The sequence below is a fragment of the Saccostrea cucullata genome, unplaced genomic scaffold, assembly GCF_032062105.1.
Source record: "Saccostrea cucullata isolate Sc308-1 unplaced genomic scaffold, CSIRO_AGI_Scuc_v1 ctg2845, whole genome shotgun sequence".
In the NCBI taxonomy this organism is placed as follows: domain Eukaryota; kingdom Metazoa; phylum Mollusca; class Bivalvia; order Ostreida; family Ostreidae; genus Saccostrea; species Saccostrea cuccullata.
In genome coordinates this window covers 1-26,622 of record NW_026933707.1, presented here as the reverse complement: position 1 = coordinate 26,622, position 26,622 = coordinate 1, and the positions used below count along the sequence as shown (strand labels likewise).

Sequence of the window (26,622 nt, the reverse complement as noted above, 5' to 3'; positions counted from 1 at the left end):
AATGACTCAATATCCTATTATAAGTCTTATTGATACCTAAATGACCAGCCATAGGTGTATCGTGAGCTAAGCTCATGACATCTCGACGATAAGCAGCTGGGACCACTATCTGGTGAACAACACGCCACACTTCATCTGGAGGAGGCGTCAGGTGGTCGCCATTTTCGCATAAGGATGCCATCTTTCATATAGAAGCATTCTCCAACTTTAGTAGCCTCTTCTGGTGGAAGTGCCCTCTTACTAAGTTGAATGATATCTGGGTCTTTATGTTGTTCAGAGAGTAAACGTTCTCGGCTGAGGATGTCCTTGCCTTGGCTAACTAGTGGATGCAACTCATCATCCTCACCACCAAATTTTGGTAAAAGTTCTTTCTTCTCTTGCTTCTTGATATGGTGTGGTTCCATGCTTGTTCGAGTGCCATCAAGGTCAGATAAGAAAGTGTCATTCAAATCAATATCAACAGAGGAATTCGTCTCGTCAAAGGCTTGAGTATGGTCTGCCTCCATTTCTCGTCTTCTGGCCATCGCTCTTGTAACAGCACAGGCTGGATAAATGTCATCATCTTCATCATCGCACATGACATTGTAAGTGATTTTCTCACAAACTATAGGATCAGGTACAACCTTCCCACCAGCTAAATCGTTGCCTAGCAACAAAGAAATGCCTGGAACGGGAAGAGTAGGTCGAACTCCTACGATAACAGGTCCAGTAACTAAATCTGACTTCAAGCTAATTCTATGCAGGGGAACATCAATGACGCCTAGCTCCACACCCTGTAATAAAACTGACCCACCAGTAGAAGTCTGCTCAGACAAAGGAAGCACGCCCTCTAACAATAACGTCTGTGCAGCACCAGTATCTCTCAAAATCTGGACAGGTTTAATTTCGCTAGAGTCACCGAGTGAAACAAATCCCTGAGACATAAAGGGCTTATAATCCTCCATAGAATCAATAGAACTGGACTGTGAACCCTGGACATCAGGAGTGTCAGAACAAATCGAAACTAAGGCTTCTCTATCATCTCTAACTGCCGCACAAGCATGTGGTTGAGTTTTATCAAAATCATTTTTTCTCTTAAGTTTAAAGCATTCACTGATCAGATGACCCTTTTTCTTACAATAACTACAAGTAGGAAGCGACCCTATTCCAGACGATCCTTCAACACGTCCTGGACCGGACTTAAAACCACCTTGTGATGGAAACTGGAGACTTGTGGAAGACTGAGACCCTGAACCACTCTTTTTATATGTGTCTGAATTGGTAGAATTACTGCTAGTCTGAGATCTTGATACAAAATTCTTTTTATGAGACAGAGCATAAGTATCAGATATGACTGCTGCCTCTTCAAGAGTTTTCACATTCTTATCTTCTAAATGTGTTTTCAAATCTTGAGAAACACATTCCTTAAACTCTTCTACTAGGATGACTTGGCGCAAATTAGCAAAAGTTTTATCAAGTTTCTTAGATCTAAACCAGTGATCGAATAAATCTTCTTTCTCTCGTGAAAATTCAACAAATGTTTGATTATCAAACTTTCTATACTTTCTGAACTTTTGTCTATACGCTTCAGGTACTAATTCATAGGCTTTTAATATTGCTGCTTTGACCTTCTCATAGTCTGAACTCTCAACTACCCCTAGTGCAGAGTATACCTCAGCCGCTTTTCCAACCAGTACACTTTGTAACATTGTTGACCAAACATTTTGTGGCCATTTAAGATTCTCTGCGACCTTTTCGAATTGGGGAAAATATTTGTCTACAGATTTTTCTTGAAATTTTGGAACTAACCTAATATTTTTTGCTGCATCAAATTCAGTCTTGACAAATGACGGTTCTGGTTGGTGCTGTAATCTTAATTTCTCTAATTCAAAGTGCTCTTGTCTTTCTAATTTGTCTAATTCAAATTTTCGTTCACGCTGTCGTTCTTCTCTTTCTCTTTCTCGCTCTTCTCTTTCTAATTTTTCTCTTTCAAGTCGCATTTTCTCTAACTCTAATTGAAACTGATATTCTGCCATTTTATAAGAGCCTAACTCTGATTTAACTGTATATTCTGGAAGATCGTATTTTTCAAAGACGTTTTCTTCTACTAGTTTGTTTGCAACCTTAATTCTAATGTCTTGCTTTCTCTGAGAGGATTTAACATCTAACCCAAAATGCAAACCTAATGCGATCAAGTCATCCTTTTTTAACGTATCAAAAACCTGAACACTTGGTGAACTAAGAAAGTCTGTGACCGAAAGCACCATGTTGATTTCTGCTGGCTTATAATCAAATTTAACGGTTCAATAAACAAAATTCTGACAATAAACTGCAAAAGTGCAAGAAATTCTTTATCCCGGACGAGCCCCCAATTCTGTTATGGGTCAGAATTACCCGAAATGCCAGCAAAGATCAATAACACAATTTAAACTTAACAATAATTTATTTACAGTAATATATAATAAATATATCAAACATAAAGTACAAACTTAGCAAGAATCTAAAAATACATACATCAGAGTGTCCGTTGCTGCACACAATGTCCCAGTGAAAATATATCCCATTTATATCTCAATAGCGCTTATACGACAAAATATTTTATGCATCGAATTGACAGGGTATTTATACAGTATCATAAATCTAGAATATTCTAGAAATTATTAAAACATGATATTACTGGAACAATCTGGACATACACAAAATTTAAGAATGTTCTAGATCAAATGACCGAACATGTTGACCACTCTGGAATGTTCAAGAAACTTAATGTTACTAATAATATACATGATGAAACAATACACATCTCACAACAGTAGTAACAGCTTTAGTAAAAGAAAAGAGTAAAGGAATGAGTAAAATTCAGTTTGGTAAGAGAGTTCTTACAGAGAAAGATGTAGAACGAGGTTTACCAATTAAAATAAAAAGAGATGACATTATTCAGATCATTTCTCATGAAGAATATAGCTAATTATCCCCACAATGGATGGGCCTTGTGATGTCATAGATTACATAGACAGACCCTTGATTGCAGAAGAAGCCTATGAAGAATATAATCATTAATTACCAATAGAGGGTAAGGATTACCTGGATTACCCTGAAAGATCTTTGACTGGAGAGAAAATTCAATTTAAAGATGCTAAGAGAGAAAACAGTTGTCAGCAAAAAAAAAAAATGTTAAAAACACATGATTTTAACTCCACAGAGGAGAAGAGACCTGAGGATTAATAAAGAAACTCTACACTAAAGTTTTAGAAGACATTTAGGCTCATTTTGAGAGTAACTTGCCAGTGTTTGTTTAACTACAAAATTTTGTTCTCTGATAGAAAAAAACCCCACTCTCTTACATTTGCTATGGCTTAGACCTTTTAGTCAAGATTGTGATATACACTCTGATTATCCTTTGTGTCAGATGTGAAGTCACCATGTTGTTTGCTTAAAAAATGGTGTCAGGGTTTTTGTGTTCAGAAAAACAAAGAGAAATAAACATATAAACAGATCTGAGATGTTGGAAGCATACACATTAAGTGATGTAAGGAAACAAAACACTTGAATTCATTACTAGATTATTAAAAGAAAGAAGAAAAACTCATAGAAATGATATTGAAAGTACCATATAATGTGTCATGCTCCAAGGTATATTTTTATAAACAGGTTAAGGTCCACAGCAGTCCCCATGCACTCATAAGAAGATCCTGGATGGTAGAAACACCAGGAAATTTTAATGCCTTGCAATCAGATCATCTTACATCAGCTATAAAGGTTAGAGCCTTTAGACATAGTCAGGAGGGTCATTATTGATTAAGATTTTTCACTGTTGATCCTGAGGAGCCACATTGTAGTATTCTTTCCCTGTAAATATAATGTCAATATTAAATGAAAAATTCATAATTCATAAGCACTTGGATAGAAAACTTGAAATCTTTACCAACTATGCTTTTAAGGAAGCTGAGGGTTAATAAATTAACCATCTGATATAACTTATTTTTTAGATATCTGTTAAGATATCTTCAGCTGTTAACTATCATTTGGCAAAGAAAAATTTCACACATTTTAGTTTCACAATTTGATCATTTTTGTAAATATCTATATGGAGCTCTTCTTCTCATAGAGGAAATCAATATAGTCTAAAAATAACCATGACCACCAAGCCCTCATAATTTCAAAAAAAGGTCATATCATTTACTTATCAATTCAATTAATTTGAAAATATAATCAAGCATATGTAAAAAAAAATATATATAAAAATTAGGACTGGATATCTCATTGAAACTTTACCTTCAAGTTTGATTGTTTCTATGTTGGTTGACTAACTATGTATTTCCAAAGGAATTTGGGCAGACAGGCTGAACTTCATAGAGAATGGATTATAGATGGTTAGGAATAAAACATAACTTCCATGTTGAGGACTGTAGAAAATATAATCATTTTGTTAATATGACAAGGAACTGCATGAAACATTGCATGTTTAAATACAGTGCCAAAAAGTTCATGAAAATAGTTCATCATGTTATCTTTAGATAACAAAAGAAGCACAGTTACTGTATTAATATCACAAATACAAAATGATTATCAGTGTAATTTTTAGACACTAACAGACTTTCTCTTAACAGCATATTCAATTTTGTTTAATACCTGTCAGTACAGCATACAAAAAGATATTAGCATATACAACATGTAGTCCTACATTTTTTGAAAAGCTCATTACCAAGAAACAAAAGTGAAAATGAAATGATTATGTATGCCATATATAGCACATATTTAGAATCAAAACAAGGATAAACCTTTTGTAGATTCTTACTTTTTCTTTTATTACATTCCTTATAGATCACAATTTAGTAAGTCTGAATTCCATGGGTAACAGACATAATGAATTATGACATTATATCATAATTTATGCAAAAGGACTTATTAACAATATGAAGTTTCCTTAGTATATTTTAGACAAAATAAGACTGTGCTTATATGAATGTTAGAGATATTAGATCACATAAGAATTACACAGTAATTAAATTAAACCATATAATCATGGTTATATGCAAAGATAACCTTCATAGGAAATGTAAACAAAACAAAGACAAACTTACCAGAATTATCCAATTATATGTCCAATTAAATAATCCAGTGAAACAACATCTTAGCTGATCCTGAAAAAAAGCATACAATATTCAGTGATACTCAATTAACCTCATTTTACAAAGGAAGTAAAGCAACAATTGACAGACAAACAGGACAGAAATGTAAAAGATACCATATGTTTTTTACTAAAATTTAGTAAACATTTTTTTCTGATTTAAATTCAATCATGGAATGACCCATCATAGTAATATTAAATACACTCTGTGTTACATGCAAATTATACCTTACATGAACTGAGAATAAATACCCCATTTACATTCATATAAACTGAATTTTACATAACTAATTACTCTTTTAACTGATGTCACCATTAGTATGTCAGAATATTCAGGGAGTACAAATCATGCATATTCACTTTTAAAGTACTCAATATATATTTTACATGCTGATGTTTGAAATCACTGATAAATAAAATACATACATGTATATACATAAAGGTTTTAAACAAAAGGGGGGGCACACATGTTTATAGATTTACAGAGATGCTCAGACTGAGTTTTTCCCACTTTCATTGGGTCACTGTTGCACCTGAGTGACAAATAAGGCAAAAGATTCTGTATATTTCATTAAAAAAGATTTGAGATAAAAGATTCATTGGCATAATAGGATCTGATTGATTATCTCCATATCCTTCTTTTGGTCACTGTGATTAAAGATTCATAGAAATATTAGAAATAACAACTGAGAATATCACTTTATTTGTTTTAAAAGCATGTATCAGTATTTTATAAGATATGCTACGAGTCTCCTCATAAGAATTTTTAGAATACTGATCCGATAAAAGGAATGTGAGACAATATGATAATAACTCATGCAAAAAAGTTTTATAAGCATTTTGAGGATCTTTTAGTGTCCTAGTGTATTTCAGGGTAAACAATGGCAGTGTTTATATGAATGTTCTAAACATTAGGTATATAACACAGTAATAATGGATCAATACAAAGATGACCTTCATAGAAAATGTATAAAGAAAAGTTTGTTAAAACTTACCATGTAACCAGGTACCTCAGTATAGTAATATTCATTGAATAATCCAGTGAACTGATATCTAGGCTGATCCAGGATTCAGCTGTTCAGAACTTTCTTGGAAGAAAAAGGGTAGAAAATCAGTGTTGGTACTGAAATCCATAGGACCATACTGTTATTACATGAAGTCTCAAGCGCTGTGAAAGTCTGTGTTATTGTGTCAAAATAAGCAACCATCGCGGCTTGTGAAGGACTAACATGACGTCGCTGCCAAGTTTATGACGTCACAATGCATAGGTAAGTTTATCGTATTTTTTTTTTGCACACGGCACTTACAGATGATGCAACAGGTATATATAAGAAAACGTAGGTAAAAGGTTTGGTTTTTTTCGCACACGACCCTAATTTTTTGCACACGGCACTTTACAGATGATGCAACAGGTATAAAAAGATGATGCAACAGGTATAAAAAAGATGATGCAACAGGTATAAAAAAGATGATGCAACAAATAAAATTGCCTTGTTATTGTGTGTTAGTGTTATTGTTTTTCAGTAAAGAAAAAAAATCCAGTTTGAACCTGGTTAGGTTAGGCTAGACTGTCTAGACTGTGAATGAAAAGTGTGACGTCATAATGACATTCTTGAAATGTTTTGCACACGGCGCAAGTATTTACCTGTGCAGTTAGCATAAAAAAACGTAGTACCAACGTATAGTGTGTAATGTAAACACCATATTTAGGGCTATGTACTGACCCACCTAGCCCCCCTAGGGTAAGGGTTAGGGTTAGGGTTAGGGCTGTACTGAGTTGACCTCCCTACCCCCCCCCCCCCCCACAGACAGGGTTAGGGTTAGGGTTAGTAGGGTTAGGGTTAGGGTTAGGGTTCAGCCAATCAGAATCCACCCTTTTTGATCACGTGATTTCTCTCAGCCAATCAGAATCCTCCCCTATCCCGGCCCCTTGTACTACTATCAAATCTTTATATGCATATTGACATACATGTATTTTATTTGCTTCAGTATACATGTATACATTTAATAATTCTACAAATTCAGTCAGGGGGAGCCGACTTTTTCCCTAAGAGGGGGACACGAATTCTCTGAATTAGCTTGTTTTTTTTTTTATTTCTTTGTGCTTGAAATTTTTGAATTGGTAGTAAAAATACTCCTGGAATAAAGTTGCAAATTATGTTTTATAAATTATTTTACATTGTTTTATTTTTCAAGGCGTTCAAATTTTGTCATTTATAGTGCTAACGTTCTAAAATAGAAATAAACATACATGAACTTGTAACTACAAAGTTACACCTGATGAAAAAATATTGAATATATTAAAAAAAACTATCAACTTCGATCGTTCTGTTACATTCAATATTTTCAGTGAATTTGAAAACTGAGCACAAAAATTATTTAGTATAAGACTTCTATTATATTCTTTTACATGGAAATGTATCCAGCACATAGATAATTTATCTTTCATGACACCATTTAATTGAAAAAAATTATTTACAAATACTAGTAAAGAAACATAAGACAGAAATCCATTCCCATGCAGTTTCTATGTTCATTGTATTAGATATGTATTAAAACTACATGGTGCTTGGACATTTAAATCTGAATTGTTTCGAGTCAATGATTCCTGCCGACTGAAAATCTAAAAAATTCAGTTATACCTGATGGTTTACTTGTTGACCCCTCCCCCCCTCAGCCTCCTTATCATGTTTCCGCTATATTATTTTTAATTAGAGACATCCTACACACAGGGGCCGGTAACATACTGCATTTGTGATTTGACGTAATCACTATGTGTATACAAAAAGAGATTACGTAAAATCAAATACAGTATGTTACCGGCCCCTGTGATCCTACAGTATATATTGGTCATTTTGGAAGCTACATTTAAGAAAGTGTTTATGCTATCTACATGTCATGTGACGTTCTGTTATTAAATGCAAAATAAAAAATAACTCTTAATCCATGTTCAAAGGAGAAATATTTTGACGTCATCTACTGATTCTTTTAATTTAATTTTTTTGTAATGAATATGTTTTAATCGTCAAAAATATATTTTTAAAAAAACTGTCGGTTCAATTCCTCGATCATTTTGACAATCATTTTGACACATATTAATCTGGGTCCATCTCAATTATTATAAAGATTTTTCTAAAAGTTGAATTAAGTTTACCTTAAAAAGAAAATTTAAAGTATTGCATACTATCATGTGAATTTTCAATTCCTGTGCTATGTATTTTCTATTTTTTATCAAATTTTATTCAAATATACCGGAATCAAAACATATTATAAATTTAAAATGGTTTTAAATGTTTCTCTTAATTCAATATATGCAAGGTCATTTAATGCAGCATATATATTACGGTAATATCCATGTATTCATTGGTATTCAGGAAATTATTAAGTCATCCAGCGAGGTAAATTTGTTGAATTTTAAACACCCAGTTTTAGGCAAACTTCTTTTTGTAGTATGTTTGTTCTCAGTTAGAATACAATGTCAACTGATATTCGCCCCATGGGTATCCGTGCATGCACTTCATTTAATTTAAAATCGTCTGCTTTTTAAGTGCAGTTCTGGGGACTTGAACATAAGTGTTAGACTGCATAAGTACGTCGAAGAAGAAAGAGCAGTTTAATTGATATGGAAATAATTAAATTATCAGTGCTGTCCGTTATATGTGTACTTTGTTTTGCTGTATTTCAGATCAACTGTGCCTGTACTGTAAATTACGATATCAACTCATGCCATTTGCTTTTGTCTCTTAATAGCACAATATTAGGGGATCACTGTTCAAAGGCAGAGAGCATGGATTTGGATTATACCTTCAGAAATCTGCAGACTTTTCCAAGAAATTTATGTGATTTTCCCTTTATAAAGCTGATTCGTCTTTCGGACAACCTGCTCACAGGTATCCCATCTCTGTCTTGTCTCCCAAATTTGGAGATTCTGGAACTTTCCAGGAATAAGATCAGTTCTCTCAGGAAAGCTTCGCTGATACACAACAGAAATCTGGGGTATGTTGACTTATCATATAACTTGATCACATACATAGAGACGGGGGTTCTGGAACTCTCCACCTTCCACACTATCATTCTGAAAGGTAACTTTTTAATGTCACTGGATGTCAGAGATTTCGCCATTGTAAGGCCATTCTGTTTGATGGATCTGTCGTATAACAACTTACAGGTTCTAGTTAACAACTACAAGTGGACGGTGAACAAGAGTGTCAGCTATTCTGGGGGGTTTATTGACGCAACATACAATAACATCCAAGAACTTCCAAACTGGAAAAAAGTCGGATTTCCCAATCTTTCCGATGTCGGGAAAATCATTTATTTTGGAATTGACATTCGGTTTAATCCTATTACTTGTGACTGTAAATTAGCAGAACCTTTAGCTTATTTTAAACCATTAACAAAGTACATAGATCGAACTTATTTCTATATGTCTTGTCAGAATCCGCCAGTTTTAAAAGGAAGTTTAATTATAAATTTTCTGGACGGAGATCGGATTTCAGAGCTTGTTTGTGATTACACAGGTACACCATTGTGTCCTCGTGGCTGTTCCTGTGTGAAGACACCAAGATATTCAAGCGCTGGAGAGACCCAGCTGACTTTCACTTTGAGCATAAACTGTTCACAATCGAAAATTCAACGATTACCACACATCCTACCAGAAATTAATGAAATCGAATTTTATCTCCATGGAAGCTTTATCACTCACATTAAAGAGGAACATTACTTGCCTCGTGTCTTTGTTATGGAATTGTCAAACCTGCCTTCCTTTGAGCATGGAGCTTTAGGAAAATTGAAAAGATTAAAAGAATTTTCCATTCCCAGAAAAGCACAGTTTTATGGTATACCGCGTGAGTTTTCTTGTTTTGATCCATGTGTTTTTCTGCAGAAGCAGGATTTTATTGTAAACTGTACCTGCTCACACAGTTGGATGTATGAATGGCTGGTGACTAGAAATGGAAACTGCAGTACAGGATTTGCTTTTAAGTGTTTGGTTGGAATCAGCGCCGAGAAAATGATAACATACATTCCACACATGGATTGCCAAGAAAAATCTGATTACTCAATTTATATCCTATTATTTAATTGCTCTTTCCTCGGTATATGTGTTGCTGTATTTGCCGCCGCTGTTTATAGATATAAGTATGAAATAAGGCTCATCTATAGGACCTCAAGAGCGTGTAAACGACCATCATCTCAGGGCGTGTTGGACCAGGACTGTGTTGTGTTTGTTTCCTACGACGGAGAAAATCAAGACCTTCATTCATGGATACTTAAATCACTAGAACCTTTTTTAATCCTGAAAGGCTTCCATGTTTTCCTACCGACACGTGACCTGCCGCTTGGAAGTGTTCGATCTGACGAGACAGCATGGCAGATCTCAGTTTCGAGGTTTTACATAGTGCATCTTTCTGACAATTACTTAAACGAAGACTCTCTTTATACGTATAAGGAGTGGACTTGTATTTGGGAAAGTTATCTGGCGGATAGCAGAAAGAGGCTGCTCGTTATCAACTACGACCTTATCGGTCCTGCTGATACATCCTGCAATAAAATGAAGTCCGTTTTGCACGCTGGAGATGTTGTCAGTTTTTCAAAAGGGGAGAATTTGATGTTTTCAAAAATATCAAAGACTCTTCGCTAGATAAGGAGACTTATCAAAGAAATCTTGATAAATAGGTTATCTGATTACTAAAATTCTGAAAGACCAGTAGAAATATAAAGATTTCTACTAAATAGTCTACGTAGCGTCATTCAGAATGAGTGCTGTTTTACCACCGTCGATTCATTTTTTCACTTCAGTAGAAATTTCACCGTACACTGGTGAAGGGCTTCAAATTTAGACCTTTACTCGACACCAGGGGAATTGAGCAGTGAGGATTCTTTAGAGTGCAAACGCACAAATCGCTTCTGTGACAAAGGACAGCGACTTTCACCACTTGTGCAGGGTGCTTACAGAGAAGGAAGAATGGAAATTCTTTCACAAAGCGAACGCTCTACTTCTAGGTATCCTGACCATTCCCAGCAATACATGGGGAACTTCAGCAGTAAGGAGCATCATCAGTTTAGGTCACGTGATTTCCTCAGGGTAACCGATTCGATTCTATTTGGTTTCGTCCGACGGATGCGACGTCCATTGTGCCTTAACATTGAAATATCATCAAATGAGGACACTTGTCAAACTCCAAAAACATCAGGATACCCGCTCTTCAGAAGTGAGAAAGACTCTCAAGATGATTTAATTCAGAAGTATTGAAAATGATGCATAAATTGGAGATGTTTCTCACAAGGAACAATTTTCCTAATATCTCAAATATTATTTCATTTTTTTTTCAAAGTCTTAATTTATTCTAGTCTTAATTGTTCTGATGTTTTAAAATGATTAAAACACAATATAATAATAAGAAATATGTAAATACTTGGGTTGACCAAAGTTAAGACACTAATGAGAGTTCACCAAGACCAAGACCCTCTTCAAAACCCTATGAAATGATCGTGGTTTGGGGGCACTGGAATCTTTCCAATTCCCTCTTTCATATACTTTTCACCTATACAAATTTAAATTAGAAGCAGAGATTACCTCATTTAAATGAAGACTAGCTTATAAAGTTCATTCACTGCGATTTCTAGGGAGATATCACATATATAGAGGCTAAAGATATCAGAAGACTAGCTCTACTGATTTGTGTGAAATATGAAACCCCTAGTGACAGTCTAACTGTTCAAAACTTATGGCTAAGGTTGAAGATTTTAAAAAGTGGGTCAATCAAAGACTAGCTCTATTGATTTGTGTGAATTACATGTATGAAATCTCTAGTATTAACTGTTCAAAACGTATGGCCAAGGTTAAAGAATTTGAAAAGTGGGTCAATGAAGGTCAAAAATATTTAAAGCCATTGAAAGACCATTGTCACAATCTATACACATGTGAAGTATGAAGGCCCTGGCAGAAATTGTTCAAAAGTTATGGCCTAGGCTAATGTTTGGTCATTTTCTGTAAAAGTAGGTTAAACTCCATGGTCAAGACTCAAGAGATCAAATTTGGTGGTACTCTAAGGTTTTGTTACAAGGAATATACCTGTGAAATATGAAAGCCAAATCCCCACCCACTCAAAAAGGTATGGGATGGCTTAAAAGTTTTGTGGACAAACAGACAGACAGACATGGCAAAAACTGTATATCCCTCATCTTTCATTACGGGGGCAAGAAAATAGAATTTTGTAGTAAATATACAATATTAAGATGAGGTTAAGAAAAGCAACAGAAGCGTCTAAAAAAGACCCAAAACACGGCGTTAAGTGCATCAAAATCAAAAACCCATTCTATCGCATAAGCTCTTCTAGTCTCCGACCAGTAGAGTAATAACCAGAAGTCTCTGTCGAGACTGTAGCTCTACTGGTTTGTACTTATAATAAAGGAAGAGAAAAGTAGTAGTTGGGACATAAAACTTTACAAAAGCAATAAAAACAATAATGATCCTTGATTAACTCTCTTTTTGTGGCAAGATTGCAATAAGACTACAGCTGTAGGAGTAGCTTTTTAAAAAAATTTACAGAATTTTTAATTTTGGTTACCATGGCAACATTGTTCATCAAAATAAAAAACACAAAACTGATAATAATGTATGTCAGTGTAGTCTACTTGCATGCCAAAGTATATTATAATCAGACTAAAACTGTAGGAGGAGTAGCATTTTGAAAGTATTTCACAGAAATTTCTATTTTTAGTAACCACGGCAACACCTTTCATCGAAATCAAAACCGATGCACTGAATTATATATCTTATTGTAGTCTACTTGTGTGCCAAGTTATATTGAAATCAGATCAAAACTGTAGGAGGAGTAGCATTTTGAAAAATTGTTTACAGACGGACAGCTAGAAAGACAGACGGACGGACGACCGACGCATTTCTATCGCATAAGCTCTTCTGGTCTCTGACCAGTAGAGCTGAAAATTAAATTGTTGCAAAATACCAAACCAGTCACAAACAAATATTAGCATTGAAAACTAGTACTTTTTCAAGGAAAGTGCCAGATAGTGTTACAGGCTCTCTTCTAAGCAACGAAATAAAATTTCTGTGCATTTATTCATCAAATTGCTTCATCTACATGAAATCAGGGATAAAGAATAAAAATGTGCTTATGTTCAGCTCTTCAGGTGAACTATAGATGCTGATGTACCGGCATAACTGTCGTTTGTTATGCCCATGACTTATGCAGACTATATGATGCACAGAGCAGCGATAGATAGCATAACAAAGTCTAGTATTTTAGAAAAATACCGTGTCACTCACAGCATATTTTAAAAAAAACAATTTACCATCCCCCCACAACTTTATCACTATTACCTTTTATTATTATCCTGAAAAATCATACATGTTACACACTCCTATATTGGGGAGTGCCCGTTGAAAGCCCTTTAGTCATATTAAACTATTTATTCTCCTGTGGTAAATGAACAAAATAATGAGATTTAAAATTTGATTTAAAGTTATTCTTAAATAATGTCTCATTTCTTAATGTGCAGCTTCTAACACAACCTAATATATAGTTCGTCGCTCTTGTGGTCGATAGTAAAAACCTTGGAGAACTGAATTTGTGTCTGAGATCATAAGATTCACTTGATGACATCAAAGAGAATCTTGTAAGCGTTTAATTGAGCTGATCTTAATAACACGAGAAATTTTTCCTCTTTTTTTAGTTTTGTATCTATGAAAAAGAGCAGTCCATGTTTTTGGGACATTATGGCATTTAAAACACATTTCAGAAAATTATAAACCAGGCCTTAGTAGCATTTATGAAAATATGCATATTCCATTGTGAACCATTATATTTAAAGATGTAAATTTCCTTCAAAAGAGGAAATACACATAAACAAATGGTGTACATCTGTAGAAATTGTATTATAGAGAAATTTGCCTTTTAATTCTTAATTTTGAATTGTTCTGATGTTCTAAAATGATTAAAGCACGTTTAGTAATATGTAAAAACTGGGTTTACCACAGTTAAGACATATAACCTAAACGATTATAAAGTTTTAAAAGCATATCAATGAGAGAAGTTCACCATGATCAAGACACTCGGCTCAAGTACATTATAAGACGAAAATAGTTCCATTTTTTTCCTCGTAAGAATATATATTTTTGCATATTCATTTATATTCATAAATGGGTCCATAAATGTACAAAACAATATAAATTAGCATATTTTGGATATGAATTAAATGTATGCTCTTTTAATGAATATTTAGAGCCATTGTTGGTGAATTATACCAACCGATTGTCTTCAAAACCCTGTGAAATGATCGTGATTGGGGGGAGGCACTGGTAACTTTCTAATCCCCTCTTTAATATACCTTTCACCAATACAAACTTAAAATTAGAACCAGAGATTACCTCACTCAAATGAGGACTAGCTTATATTATAAAGTTCATTCGCTGCGATTTCTAGGGAGATGTTCAAATCTAACAACCTATACATGTAGAGTCTAAAAGTATCAGAAGTCTCTGTCAAGACTAGCTCTACTGATTTGTGTGAAATATGAAAACCCTAGTACTAACTATTCAAAACGTATGACAAAGGTAAAAGGTTAAAAGTGTTGCAATGAAGCTCAAAAATATTTACAGTAATTGGAAGATCTTGTCACATTGAATACACATGTGAAGTATGAAAGCCTCAGCACAAATTGTTCAATAGTTATGGCCTAGATTAAAGTTTGGTCATTTTCTGTAAAAGTGGGTTAAACTCCAAGGTCAAGAGGTCAGATTTGGTGGTACCATAAGAAAGGTATTGTCAGGAGGAACATACCTGAGAAATATGAAAGCCAAAGCCCCACCAACTCAAAAGTTATGGGTGGGCTTAAAGTTTTTGTGGACAGACAGACGGACAGGGCAAAAACTGTATATCCCTCATCTTTAATTACGGGGGCCCGGGGCCAGTGCGGGGGCAGGAAAAATTAGCAGTTGGACTTGAAACTTTGCACAAGCAGTACCGGTCCTGCTTGTACGATAAATAGAGCAATGATTAAATGAAGCACATTGAAGTGGTAATTTTTTTCTTTTGAATTGAAAGTTTGGGTGAAAAACCGAACGTCTATTGTTACATAATGACACGCCCGTTTCTTTAGAAGCGAGAAAAAATATTCGTCGTAACTCATGTCTCCTAGTCTCTGTCCAGTAGAGTAATAATCAAAGTACTCAGAAGTACAGAGAGCCGGGCTCATTTACAGAGTAGAATGGATTTCTTACATGAATCACGTTTATATTCTGATGAAAAAATTATTTTAAAACTATCAATATAAATGATAAGACACTGACAGTGAGTTTTTCAATCCTAATACCACGGTCCGATTTTGTCAGAATCAGAATTAATCTGGTACCGCAGCTGAATGTAAACAAACAGGCCAGTCTGGTTCCCTCTCCTGCTTTACCTCATATGTGTAGAGAACTACGGTAACACTGATTATCAAAAATCCTTACGCTAATGAACTATGTTCTTTGACTTATGAAGTTTTCAAAGTCATTACTACAAATGTTTATTTTATATAGATAAAACTTCGTTTTATTTTTGTTGCTTTATTTAGCGTTTGTATTATCTCAAAAGTGGTTGAGAGTCAGAACTATATTTTTGCACGTAACTTTAAAATGGCGACTATTGGGTTAACATCCTGCCTTGAACAGGATCACATAAGCCGGCAATTGCTCTTTGAGCAATAAGCCCGGCTAAAAAGTAAAATTGTTGCACAATATCAAACTAGCCTCAAACAAAAATTAGCATTGAAAACTAGTACAAGTATTTTCAAGGAAAGTGTCTGATAATCAGTGCCGAAAGTGTTTCAGGCTGTCTTATCAACAAAGTCCTGTGCATTTAATTTGTTCATCAAATGGCTTCATCCACATGAAAATTAGGGATAAAGAATAAAATTGCACCTATGTGTTCTTGAAAATCTTCAGGTGAACCAGATGCTAATGTACCGGGTTATGTGTCGTATAGTATGCCTACATTGTATGACTTTTACTTTTATGTGATGCACAGAGCAGTGATAGATAACACAACAAAGTGTAGGAAAATATACCTATGTCATACACAGCCTAAGCTTGCATATTTAAAAGGGAAAAAAACAATTTACCACCCCCGCAACTTTTCACTAATATCTTTTGTTTATTATCCTGAAAAATCATACATGTTACACACGTACTCCTATATTGGGGAGTGCCTGTTGAAAGCCCTTTTATCATAAATTATTTAATCTCTGATGAAAAATGAGCAATTAAAATAATTAGATTTAAAATTTAATTTAAAATTGTTTTTAAATAATCTCATTTCCCAATGTGCAGCTTCAAACACAACCTTATATATAGTTCATTGCTCTTGTGGTCGATAGTAAAAACCTTGAAGAACTGAATGCGTGTTTGAGATCATAAGATTCACTTGATGACATCAAAAGAGAACCCTGTAAGCTTTTAATTGAGTTGATATTTATACCCCCCGCTTGAAAAGTGGGAGGATATATAGTAAATGTCCGTCCGTCTGTTACGCTTTAGGGTACCCAACTCTTATCCGCAACTCCTCTTATACTACTGAGTGAAATTTAATGAAACTTTCATAGAATCTTTATTACATATTGCCATTGTGCACCTCCTATTTTACTTTTTTATTCGACACGTATTTAAGGTTTCCCGTAGCAAAACAAGGACATTGCCATTATATTCTTACCTATGACGTCACATACTAGTATCGCGGCTTCTGAATAAATTTGATACGACGAGTTATTCCTCTTTACACATTACCGTAAAACAATATATAGGCCTAGCAAAACATGGACATTAGGGAGGCCGGGGTATCATTTAGTGAGCTCATTCTTCACAGTACCTCTAGTTATACCCCCCGCTTGAAAAGTGGGAGGGTGTATAGTAATCGGGATTTCCGTCCGCCCGTCTGTTACGCTTTATCTCTTATCCGCAACTCCTCTTATACTACTGAGCGAAATTTAATGAAACTTTCACAGAATCTTTATTACATATTGCCATTGTGCACCTCCTATTTTACTTTTTTATTCGACATGTATTTTAGGTTTCCCATAGCAAAACATGGACATTGCCATTGGACGAGTTATTCCTCTTTACACATTATCGTAAAACCATATATAGCAACACATGGATATTATGGGAGGCGGGGGGTATCATTTAGTGAGCTCATTGCTCACAGTACCTCTAGTTTTATATTATTTTTATTGTAGCTAGTCCATGTTTTTGGGTCATTATGGCATTTAAAACACATTTGAGAACATTATAAATCGGGCCTTACAGCTTTTATGAAAATATATGCATATTCCATAGTGAACCATTGTATTTAAAGATGTAAATTTCTTACAAAAGAGAAAATACAAATAAACAAGTGGTGTACATCTGTAGAAATTGCATTATAGAGAAATTAGCCTTTTAATTCTTCTGTTAAAAAATTCACTTGCATTAGGTTGTCAATATTTTGTTAAATTCAAGTCAGTTTTACAAGTCAGTAAAAACACTATCATTTTTAATTGATAGAATTTTAATATGGTACCTTAAAATGACACAATTTAGCATATGTTTGGATCATTGTTGTGGAATTTTGAGCTCACCTTGGCCAATGACTCAAGTGAGATTTTCTGATCAAAATGTGTCCGTTGTCGTTTGCGTCGTTGTCGTCGTAAACTTTTCACATTTTCATCTTCTTCTCAAAAACTACTAGGCCGATTTCAACCAAACTGGGTACAGAGTATCCTTGGGTAAAGGGAATTTAAATTTGTTCAAATTAAGGGCCATGTCCTCTTGCAAGAGGAGATATTAACAAATAAGTGAAAAATTAATGACACCATTAAAAAATCTACTCAAGAATCACTGGGCCAGGAAAGATGAAACTCCTGTGGAATCATCCCAAGGTAGTCCGAAATAGCTGACGCTCTCCATGCTTTTTTTTTACGATTTTGATATTTTCCTGGCACGTAAAATATCAAAATCGTGAAAATACCTGGAAAATGTAAGCTATTTCGGACTAATCCTCAGGTAGTGTAAATTCAAAATTGTTCAGATCATGACCCTTGGGGGTAAGGTTGGGCTGCAATGGCCAATCAAAGTTTTACAAAGGAATATATAGGAAAAATCTTTTAAAAATCTTCTCAAGAACCACTGGGCCAACAAAGATGAAATTATGTTTGTTCAAATCATGACCCCTAGAGGTAGGTTGGGGCCATATCGACCGATCAGGGAATTACATAGGAATATATTGGGAAAATCTTTAAAAATCTTCTCAAGAACCACTGCCCCAAGAAAAATAAAACTCATTTGGAATCATACTAAGGTGGTGTAGATTCAGTTAGTTCAAATCATGACTCCAGGAAGTAGGGTGGGGACACATTGGACGATTCAAGTTTGCAAAGGTATGTATGGCAAATATCTTTAAAAATCTCAAGAATTGCAAAACTATGATTGGTCTTATTTATATGGAAGCATCCTCAGATGGTGCAGATTGTTCAAATCATGACCACCGGTGATAGGGTGGGGCCACAATGGGGGATCAAAGTTTTACATAGAAATATATACGGAAAAATCTTCTTCTCAAGAATAGCAAAGACATGATTAGTGATATTTATATGGAAGCATCCTCTGGTTGTGAAGATTCAAGTTTCAAATCATAATCCCCGGGGGTAGGGTGAGATCACAGTAGGGGATCAAATTTTTACATAGAAATATATACCCCTGGTAATCTTTAAAAATCTTTTTCACAAGAATAGCAAAGCCATGATTAGTGATATTTAGATGGAAGCATCCTCTGGTTGTGAAGATTCAAATCATAACCCCCAGGGGTAGGGTGGGGTTCAAATTTTTACATATAAAGAAAAAAATCTTCTTCTTAAGATTAGTAAGGCCATGATTAGTGATACTTATAAGGTAGTGCAAATTCAAGTTTATTCAAATCATAACCCCCAAGGTTAGGGAAAGTCCACAATGGTGGATCAAAGTTTTACATCTATAGGAAAATAGCAGGAAAAGCCTTTCTCAAGAAAAGAAAGCTATGTTTAGTCACATTAACATGTAAGCATTCTCATGTAGTGAAGATTTCAATTTGTTCAAGACTCTTTGGGGTAGGGAGGGACCACACATGGGGGATCAATTTTTACAAAGTACCATATAGGAAGAAAATCTTTTTCTCAAGAACAGCAAAGTTATATGTTATATGATGGGGCATCCTTATGTAGTACAAAATTCATGCCATAACCACCCTCCCCTCCCCCTACCTTAGTAAACTTTTCAATACTGAACTGATTTGTGCTTTTTTCCCAGCTGATGTGCTAAGGTGAGCAATGTCGCCCATGGGCCTCTTGTTTTCATTTAAGAGTGAAAAAGAACACCTACATTTCGCAATAATTTACAAGCTTTATACTTTAAAATTCTACTGTTTCTCTATATTTTAGGAATTAATTATTTATGTCCTTTCTATTCAAATTCAGTATTAACAAATCACATACATGCATATCAATATATTCAACATTTTTTTGTAAACAGTTGTGTTATTTATGTTAAACACACAGCTATGTTCTTCTGATAGATAATTCTGAAGACATCAAATGCTGTATATTACCAATTATTATTGTAATTTTAATATGACTATGAAAATGTCAACACAAATGTGATACTGTTGTTGCAGTTTGGACAGCACAAAGAGATTTATGAAATAGTCCTTCATCTCTGTTTTGGTTGATTATGACCCATTCCTGCCACTCATTTCTGTTTCGGCCAGTTGTGGCTCCTCCCCCCTCTTTTTCCATCCTGTTTGTAACTGTGACTCTTCTGGGATCGGGAAAATGATTGACTGGATCTTCCAACCTTTTAAAAATGAAACAAAGGTTATCCTACAATTATTCTATTGTTTTCAAACTAACAAAAGCAATAACTGACACTGATGAAATTATCAGTCCCATTTAAATCTTGTTAACATTACTTTTTTCCACTGGATCATACTTATTATTGAATTATAATTTCTGTCTATTTCGTCAGTAGATTAGTAGCAAATTATACAGATTCTTGTTTTGTCATTGAGGGTATTTTATGTACTATACATGTAAGTGACAAAATGCTCTTGACCATTTGCAGAGCTGCCAACATTCTGAAATGAAAAATAGGAAGGCAGGGTTCGGGGACCGCCTAAGCCCCCTGCCCCTGAAGATGTTTCGTAAATGGACATGCAATTGTAGCCATTTAAGGTACGTTTCCATTTTGTTTACTTTAAAACATTGACATGAATGCGATTTAGCCATCTAAAACCAAAACGACGATGCAAGCAAGCGTTGTAAGGATTATGAATATTTAATTATAATAGTAGAAACTGTAGACCGCCAGTTATGAAAATTCCAATATTATAAACTCTGATCGAGACAAACAAAAATCGGAAGCATATAGAGAGAAATCGTAAGGCTTATTTTGGACACTAATTTTGTACGACTTACGCCAAAATTGTAAGGGTTGGCAGCTCTGCATTTGAGACCCCATACTAAATATCCAGAAAAGAAAAACGTCTATGGTATATCTTCCCCCAGTTTAAAAACACAGAAATGAATCATATTTCAAATTTATAAAATGTTCCTGGATTTTAACTTTTAGTTAACAGATGAGGACAAACATGTATATAAAGTGTTCAGACTCTGTATTGTTTTAACATCAATAAAATAGAAAGAACACAGCTAAGTATACTGACCTTCTGGTTTCCTTTACTTTGTAATGAAGTGTACGGGTTAAAAACATCATGTTTTTTCTTCTTACTGTCACCACCTAAAAAGTAAATAAATACATCTAATTACACGTACATATGTAGGTCAATCTTCCACTGAAATAAATATACAGTCAAACCTCTTTATCTATAACTTGAGGGGACTGAGACAAAAACGTCAAGGTATCCAAAGATTTTTGAAAGAAATCAGATTGAAATACATAGAGGATAAGTGGTTGCATGGGATTTTCAAATCATTTAGACAAATCCACAGTACTGTAAATGTATTTAACATTTATGACATTTGTTGGAAATTGAACAAGTTACCGTAGATTTGATTTAGCCCATTTCTCGATGTTCTTATTTATGTATTACCAAAGAAGGTACTTGTATTTAAGTCCCATCCTACCTAAGAACATATTTTGGTCTGCCTGGCTGTAATCAAAGGCAGCAAACTCAGCGTCTTCTCTCTTCTCTCTCTTCTCCTTCTTCTTCTTCTTTTTCTTAGGTTTGTCATCGTCTGTTGTTTTCAGATTAACATGGTCCTCTTTGTCCCTCTGTCTCTGCTGGATCGACATCTTGATGAAACATGGTTTAGATATAAAATAAATAATGTATCAAATGAAGCTGCTACTGCAAGTACACACTTACCAAATATTAAATGAAAAAGAAATAGAATGTCTGATTGCAATTCCAACAAAACTCTTTTATTGCTCAATACTGCCTCAATCTGATTTAGAAAATTAAAACAATTATTGAGACAATTCCTAGCTTCGTCATTCACATGTATTCATCATAAATCAACAATATCATCCACTGAAACCTTACCTCCCTCACTGACAATTCAATCTGTTCTGATACAGGGTCTGACTTCACTTTCTTTGGAGGTGGACCTAATAAAATTAACTCTCAAAGTAAAATTTTCTATTAACAAACGATGGACCTGACAATGGCAATGGAGATGAAAGTCTTAATTTGCTCCAAAGTCATCTGACAGAATTATACTTAAGGTAGATTATACATCTTATATAGCTGCAGAATTATACTTTAAAAATGGTAGATTTTAATTAATTATATTAGTGGATAATTCTAACCTTTAGGTGGGCTAGGAGATCGTTCTTTCCTCTTTGTATTCTTCTTTAATGTCCAACTTCCTAAGCTCTGTGCCTTAATTTGTAAAACACACCATTTTTTAAAAAAAATATGAAATATTTATTTTGAAATTTAAAAAAAAGAACAAATACCATTAAAGAATGACCTCTGACTGTATAACTACCTCTGATTCTGCAGAAGGTTCACCATCATCAGGCAGAAACTGTAATAAAGATGTTAAATTATAAATTACAGATGTATTAAATTTACATAAAATGTGTATAAAACCTTTAATTTCTTAAAATACTTTGAGCTCATTCATTGATATTGTCTTTCTATAAATCACCCCCCCCCCCTTTAGCATGTGATACTTTTAAATTTGGTGTCAATTTCCAGTTGATCTTGGAAAAATGTCAGGTTACATTCTCGTGTAATTAGCAACCAAGTACCTTTGTAAATGTCAGGTAATATTCTCAGGTAATTAGCAACCAAGTACCTTTGTAAATGGACTTAAGAAGGAGGAAGCAAGTGCTGCAGCTATCCTCTGTCCCTTTGTGGCTTTTTTCTTGTCCTTCTAGCAGTGTAAATAGAAATGAAACACATGCATATCACAGATTTAATAGTTTATCACATCATATAACAGAAGAACACATGCATGTTTTTTTTATATATTCCTCCTGGAAATGACTTACTTTGTCAGCAAAAGCTGTAAGAAGTGGACTGGCCTTCACCCTTACTATCAGACCAGAGTTATTGGTACCATACAGCATGGAGGACTTTGTTACCATGGAAACATCTAAGTTAAAACAAATATTAAGAATGCTGTAAAGAGGGTAAATTCATGTTATAACACTTACAAAAAATTTTGCCCCATTTAAAATTTGCTGCAAGAGAGACACTGTGGTCTGCGTAGAATTCTTCTGAGGATTTGGATAAAAGGGTGAATATAAAAATCAGGCAAATATTTCCTGGAAACAGTATTCATTTTTATAAATAATTAAAATCATCAAGACAGATTTAAAAAAAAAAATCAAAGTACTGAAAGTACTGAAAAGCGGTTAGCATGCTTTCATGGAATTTGACTGTACAGTGTAGAATAACAAAAAATGCATTCAGTGATGATATTAAAGTAAGCATGAATATCTTTGTCCAATGTCATCAGCGAAGAAGCAGACACACTGACTTTTGTAGTACTTAACTAAATGGAAAAACCAATAACATCCCAGACTGATGTCACAAATGTATGTTTCAAAATATCAACCTGAGATTTTCAGTTTGAAAGACAGGAAGTTCAATTTCAAAAATTTCTTCCTAATTGTCTCCATTGGTGGCGTCTAAATGTGCTCAGAACGAAAAAAAATGTTGATGTTGCAAATTTAATTGTCTTTCATGCTCTATTGACTCTGAAATTATGTAACTGTAAAGCCTACTCAAAAAGAAAATAAAACAAGTAGAGCTTTTCAAAAAAGCTTACCGTCTTCAGCAACAATTTTAAATAGTAAACAGATCTATACTTCTTTTGAATTTCTTGATTTTGTATTTCTAAATAAGCTTTTTACGGGCATTAGCCCTACCACGGTTGTCGCTCGGTCATCTCCGTAAACGTTGACTGGCCGAGAGCTTTCGGCAAACCTCGGCTGATTCCCATTCACTCTTCAAACAAGAAAGGGGAAAAGAATAATACCAAATTGTAAAGCCTGCAAGCAATAACTATCAAATTTTATTTATAATAAAATTTAAGAGACCTTTTTATTTATCGCTATTAACACTTTTATCACTATAAAACTGTAAAAACGCTATGTTATTAAGAATTAATTACTGCTGATTTTGTTGTTCGTTTTGTCATTTTTTAAAGATTGGAATTGTACGAAAAATATATCATCAGAAAGTTATCTCCCTTGCCTTGAACAGCGTTTCAACCAATGAAATAATTGAAAATTTTCTCATCATGCAATTTCTACCAATCACAAAAGAGAGGAAGTGCATAGTCCGACGACTGTAAAAAAAACTTCCAAGGAAGACGGTAATGATAATTCAAATTCTTAAGATTAATTTATTTGGAGTTCTGTACATAGATCTTTAGCTGGCTAGTCTGAGAAAAACGGATGGACGAGCAGAGAATTTGTAAATTAATTTAATTTCAGAGGGCTTCAATTTCGTAGTCTCACTGCGGGTCAGCAGGTGTGACCTGTTATTGGGGATGCTTTCTTCTCCTAGGCACCGGAACTTTCAAGGATCCGTTTTTCATTTGAGGCCGATCACTATTCATTCTGTATTTTGATACAGATACTGTGTACATCTGTTTATTAATATTATGAACTATTTCTCTCACAGGAAGAAAGACAAGTAAACAAGATAATAAAGTTTTTTAAGAAATGTACACTATTGACTTTAAATACAATAAATGTTCGAATTAGTAAATGGTACATGACAATAATTCAAAAAAGAGTCTTGTAAGCACGATATATATAAACGAACATTTACTGAGTATTTGGCAAATATTTAAATAATGTGACGTTTAAAATCGTTTGTAATGATTAGACTGAGTACAGAATTTATCCCTGGAAACAAAGCTTTCATCATCTTTTAAATAATTTCAATTGAGAAAAAAAGGAGAAGAAAACAAACGTTTCATTATAGAAGTAATCTATAACTGTACAGCTTACAGATGCAGGGTTCTCCATTCATGAGCTGTTTTACTGTGTTGCTCCCGACACAGCAAAATTTTTACGACACAGTAACGATTAAAATTTTATGCATGCGACACATTTTTAAGGAACTCGTAAGAATATCATCCTTTCCTGAAGTTTCCCTACTTTTTCCTTTGCAATTCGGTAATTTGATAAAAAAAAAAACTGACAAAAAAGTACAACAAACTTACTTCCAAAAGTGGTAATTAGTTTGATTGTATCGATCAGAATTTCCCCTACTTTTCATAGCACGTGTTTTTACTTTTATCAATATGTATGACGAAAATATTTGTACATCGAAATAGTGATTTATTTTAAAAAGTGTGCGCATATGTTCCTATATAAGTTTAATGAAAAGTATTTCAGTTGCGAATTTGATCTCGAAAATAGCGCAAAAATTTAGTGCTTCACGTAAACTCCGCAACACAGTAAAATTTCAAATGATGGAGAACTCTGCAGATGTATTCAAGTTTTTCATATATAAAGCTTTCTTCATGTACTAGTATTACTTAAGTTAATTAAAGGGATGGCTAAATATTTTGGCAAGGAAAATGAAACTCGATCGAGAGATTCTCCGATGTTTTGCAGTCTGTAATAACCTTCAACCCCTTAAGCCAGTAATTAACCCGTCCTTTCTGTGCCAGTAGCATAATTCGATCAAATATTTATTGTTCATAAGGGGTGCCTTATAATTAATCACAGGCACCTGAATTTTTATCAGTAAGTCTCTAAATTAGCCAAATATCGAAACATTCTACCCCTCTATGTACAGTTTAGATACACAAGGTGTGCAACGCCATTTTGACCCCCTGTTCAATTCAGGCTTCAATTTAACACATAAATCGGATATGCCTACTGGTTTTCGTGTAGCATTGGGTTCAAATATGATATTTCTCGCTATATATTTCTTCCTTAAGTTTAAATCCAACGCGTTAATAATGTTATCAGCTAAACTTCATGCTGACTTCAAATTTCGTCACAGGGCCCGATCGCCATCAGCTGACGTCACGGAAATTTAATCTCGACACCAAATGCTCCTATACATAAAATTTTAAAATGCAATAATAAATTTATTTCATTGACAAACAAAATCAGATAAAAATTAAAAACCGAAAGATTATGTTGTTTTGATATGTTATATGTGTTAGAAACAAATCATTGGTAGAGGCTTTGTTGAAGTTTCTGTTGTCGATAGGTAGCGCCTTATGGAGGTTTCCGGTTGCCGACACATGCCATATAGCGGCTAGCGAAGCTAACCGCTTAAAAAGGAAAAGAAAGTGTAACACAGATCCGGAAAGGACATATTTTATTAAGATAGCAAGAGAGATGGAGAGAGAGTGATATACCTGGGACAGTCATTGACTGCTGACTATTTGTCATGTGACCGGGGTCATCTGACATGTGACTGAGGTCATGGTGACAGTTCAGGAGACTGTTCGGGTCGTATCTGGGATGCTGATATGTACTGGGTCTCTTCTCTTGTGGTAATGACACCTGATACAAATAAGAAAGCCATTTACAGATGTATTTTAAAAAGAATATTAACATGAACCTCAAGAAAGATTATTCAGCTATTTATTTCAGTTGAGACTAAGATTTCCAAGTAGCTTTACATTTGAATGCATCTTTAAATAATAATAAAGTAACATAATACATGTTCATGAATAAAGTGAGCATCATTACAATCCTTTAGTGTACGTAGTAATAAATGTAATAGCATGTATTTTTAGCGGAGTGCTAACTTGACTTATTTTAGCAGTTTTGTAGAAAACTGCTAAAATATTTATCGCCAAATTTGCACTCTTTGTTATTACTACTGAATACAACAAAAATCACTTAAATAACTTTAATTTGTCTGTTGTATATGCAATGGAACTTTTGTTTTCGTTTTGTATTTAATCAAACTTTTGTGTAAATTGGTATTCAAACACATTTTAAACGTATTGAAACTTATCTAAAATATGAATTTCCTCTCTTTTACAATGTCACA

The 26,622-nt window shown here is 34.2% G+C and overlaps 2 protein-coding genes and 1 long non-coding RNA gene across 3 annotated transcripts; 1 reads left to right on the top strand and 2 right to left on the bottom strand.

Annotated features, from left to right (window-relative positions):
- Nucleotides 1-3,603: 3,603 nt before the first annotated feature.
- LOC134239025 (uncharacterized) lies at nt 3,604-4,677 on the bottom strand. The gene is made up of 3 exons (XR_009986140.1): nt 4,612-4,677; nt 4,255-4,385; nt 3,604-3,828 (listed from the first exon to the last, which is right to left on the bottom strand). It is a non-coding gene; the product is annotated as an uncharacterized LOC134239025 (long non-coding RNA).
- Nucleotides 4,678-8,743: 4,066 nt separating this feature from the next.
- On the top strand, nt 8,744-10,751 carry LOC134239024 (uncharacterized). The gene has a single exon (XM_062721162.1). The coding sequence runs from the start codon at nt 8,898-8,900 to the stop codon at nt 10,749-10,751; it is 1,854 nt and encodes a 617-aa protein (XP_062577146.1). The 5' UTR covers nt 8,744-8,897.
- An 8,836-nt stretch (nt 10,752-19,587) lies between these two features.
- On the bottom strand, nt 19,588-26,126 carry LOC134239026 (uncharacterized; the record flags this gene model as incomplete). The annotated part of the gene is made up of 9 exons (XM_062721163.1): nt 19,588-19,970; nt 20,839-20,912; nt 21,260-21,428; nt 21,679-21,743; nt 21,945-22,017; nt 22,127-22,165; nt 22,439-22,516; nt 22,635-22,738; nt 25,979-26,126. Coding segments are annotated over 9 exons (855 nt in total), but the record flags the coding sequence as incomplete, so codon positions are not given.
- Nucleotides 26,127-26,622: the final 496 nt, after the last annotated feature.

Bases quoted from the DNA above. Each gene is read 5' to 3' on its own strand.
- LOC134239024 (XM_062721162.1), top strand. From the start codon at position 8,898: ATGGATTTGGATTATACCTTCAGAAATCTGCAGACTTTTCCAAGAAAT.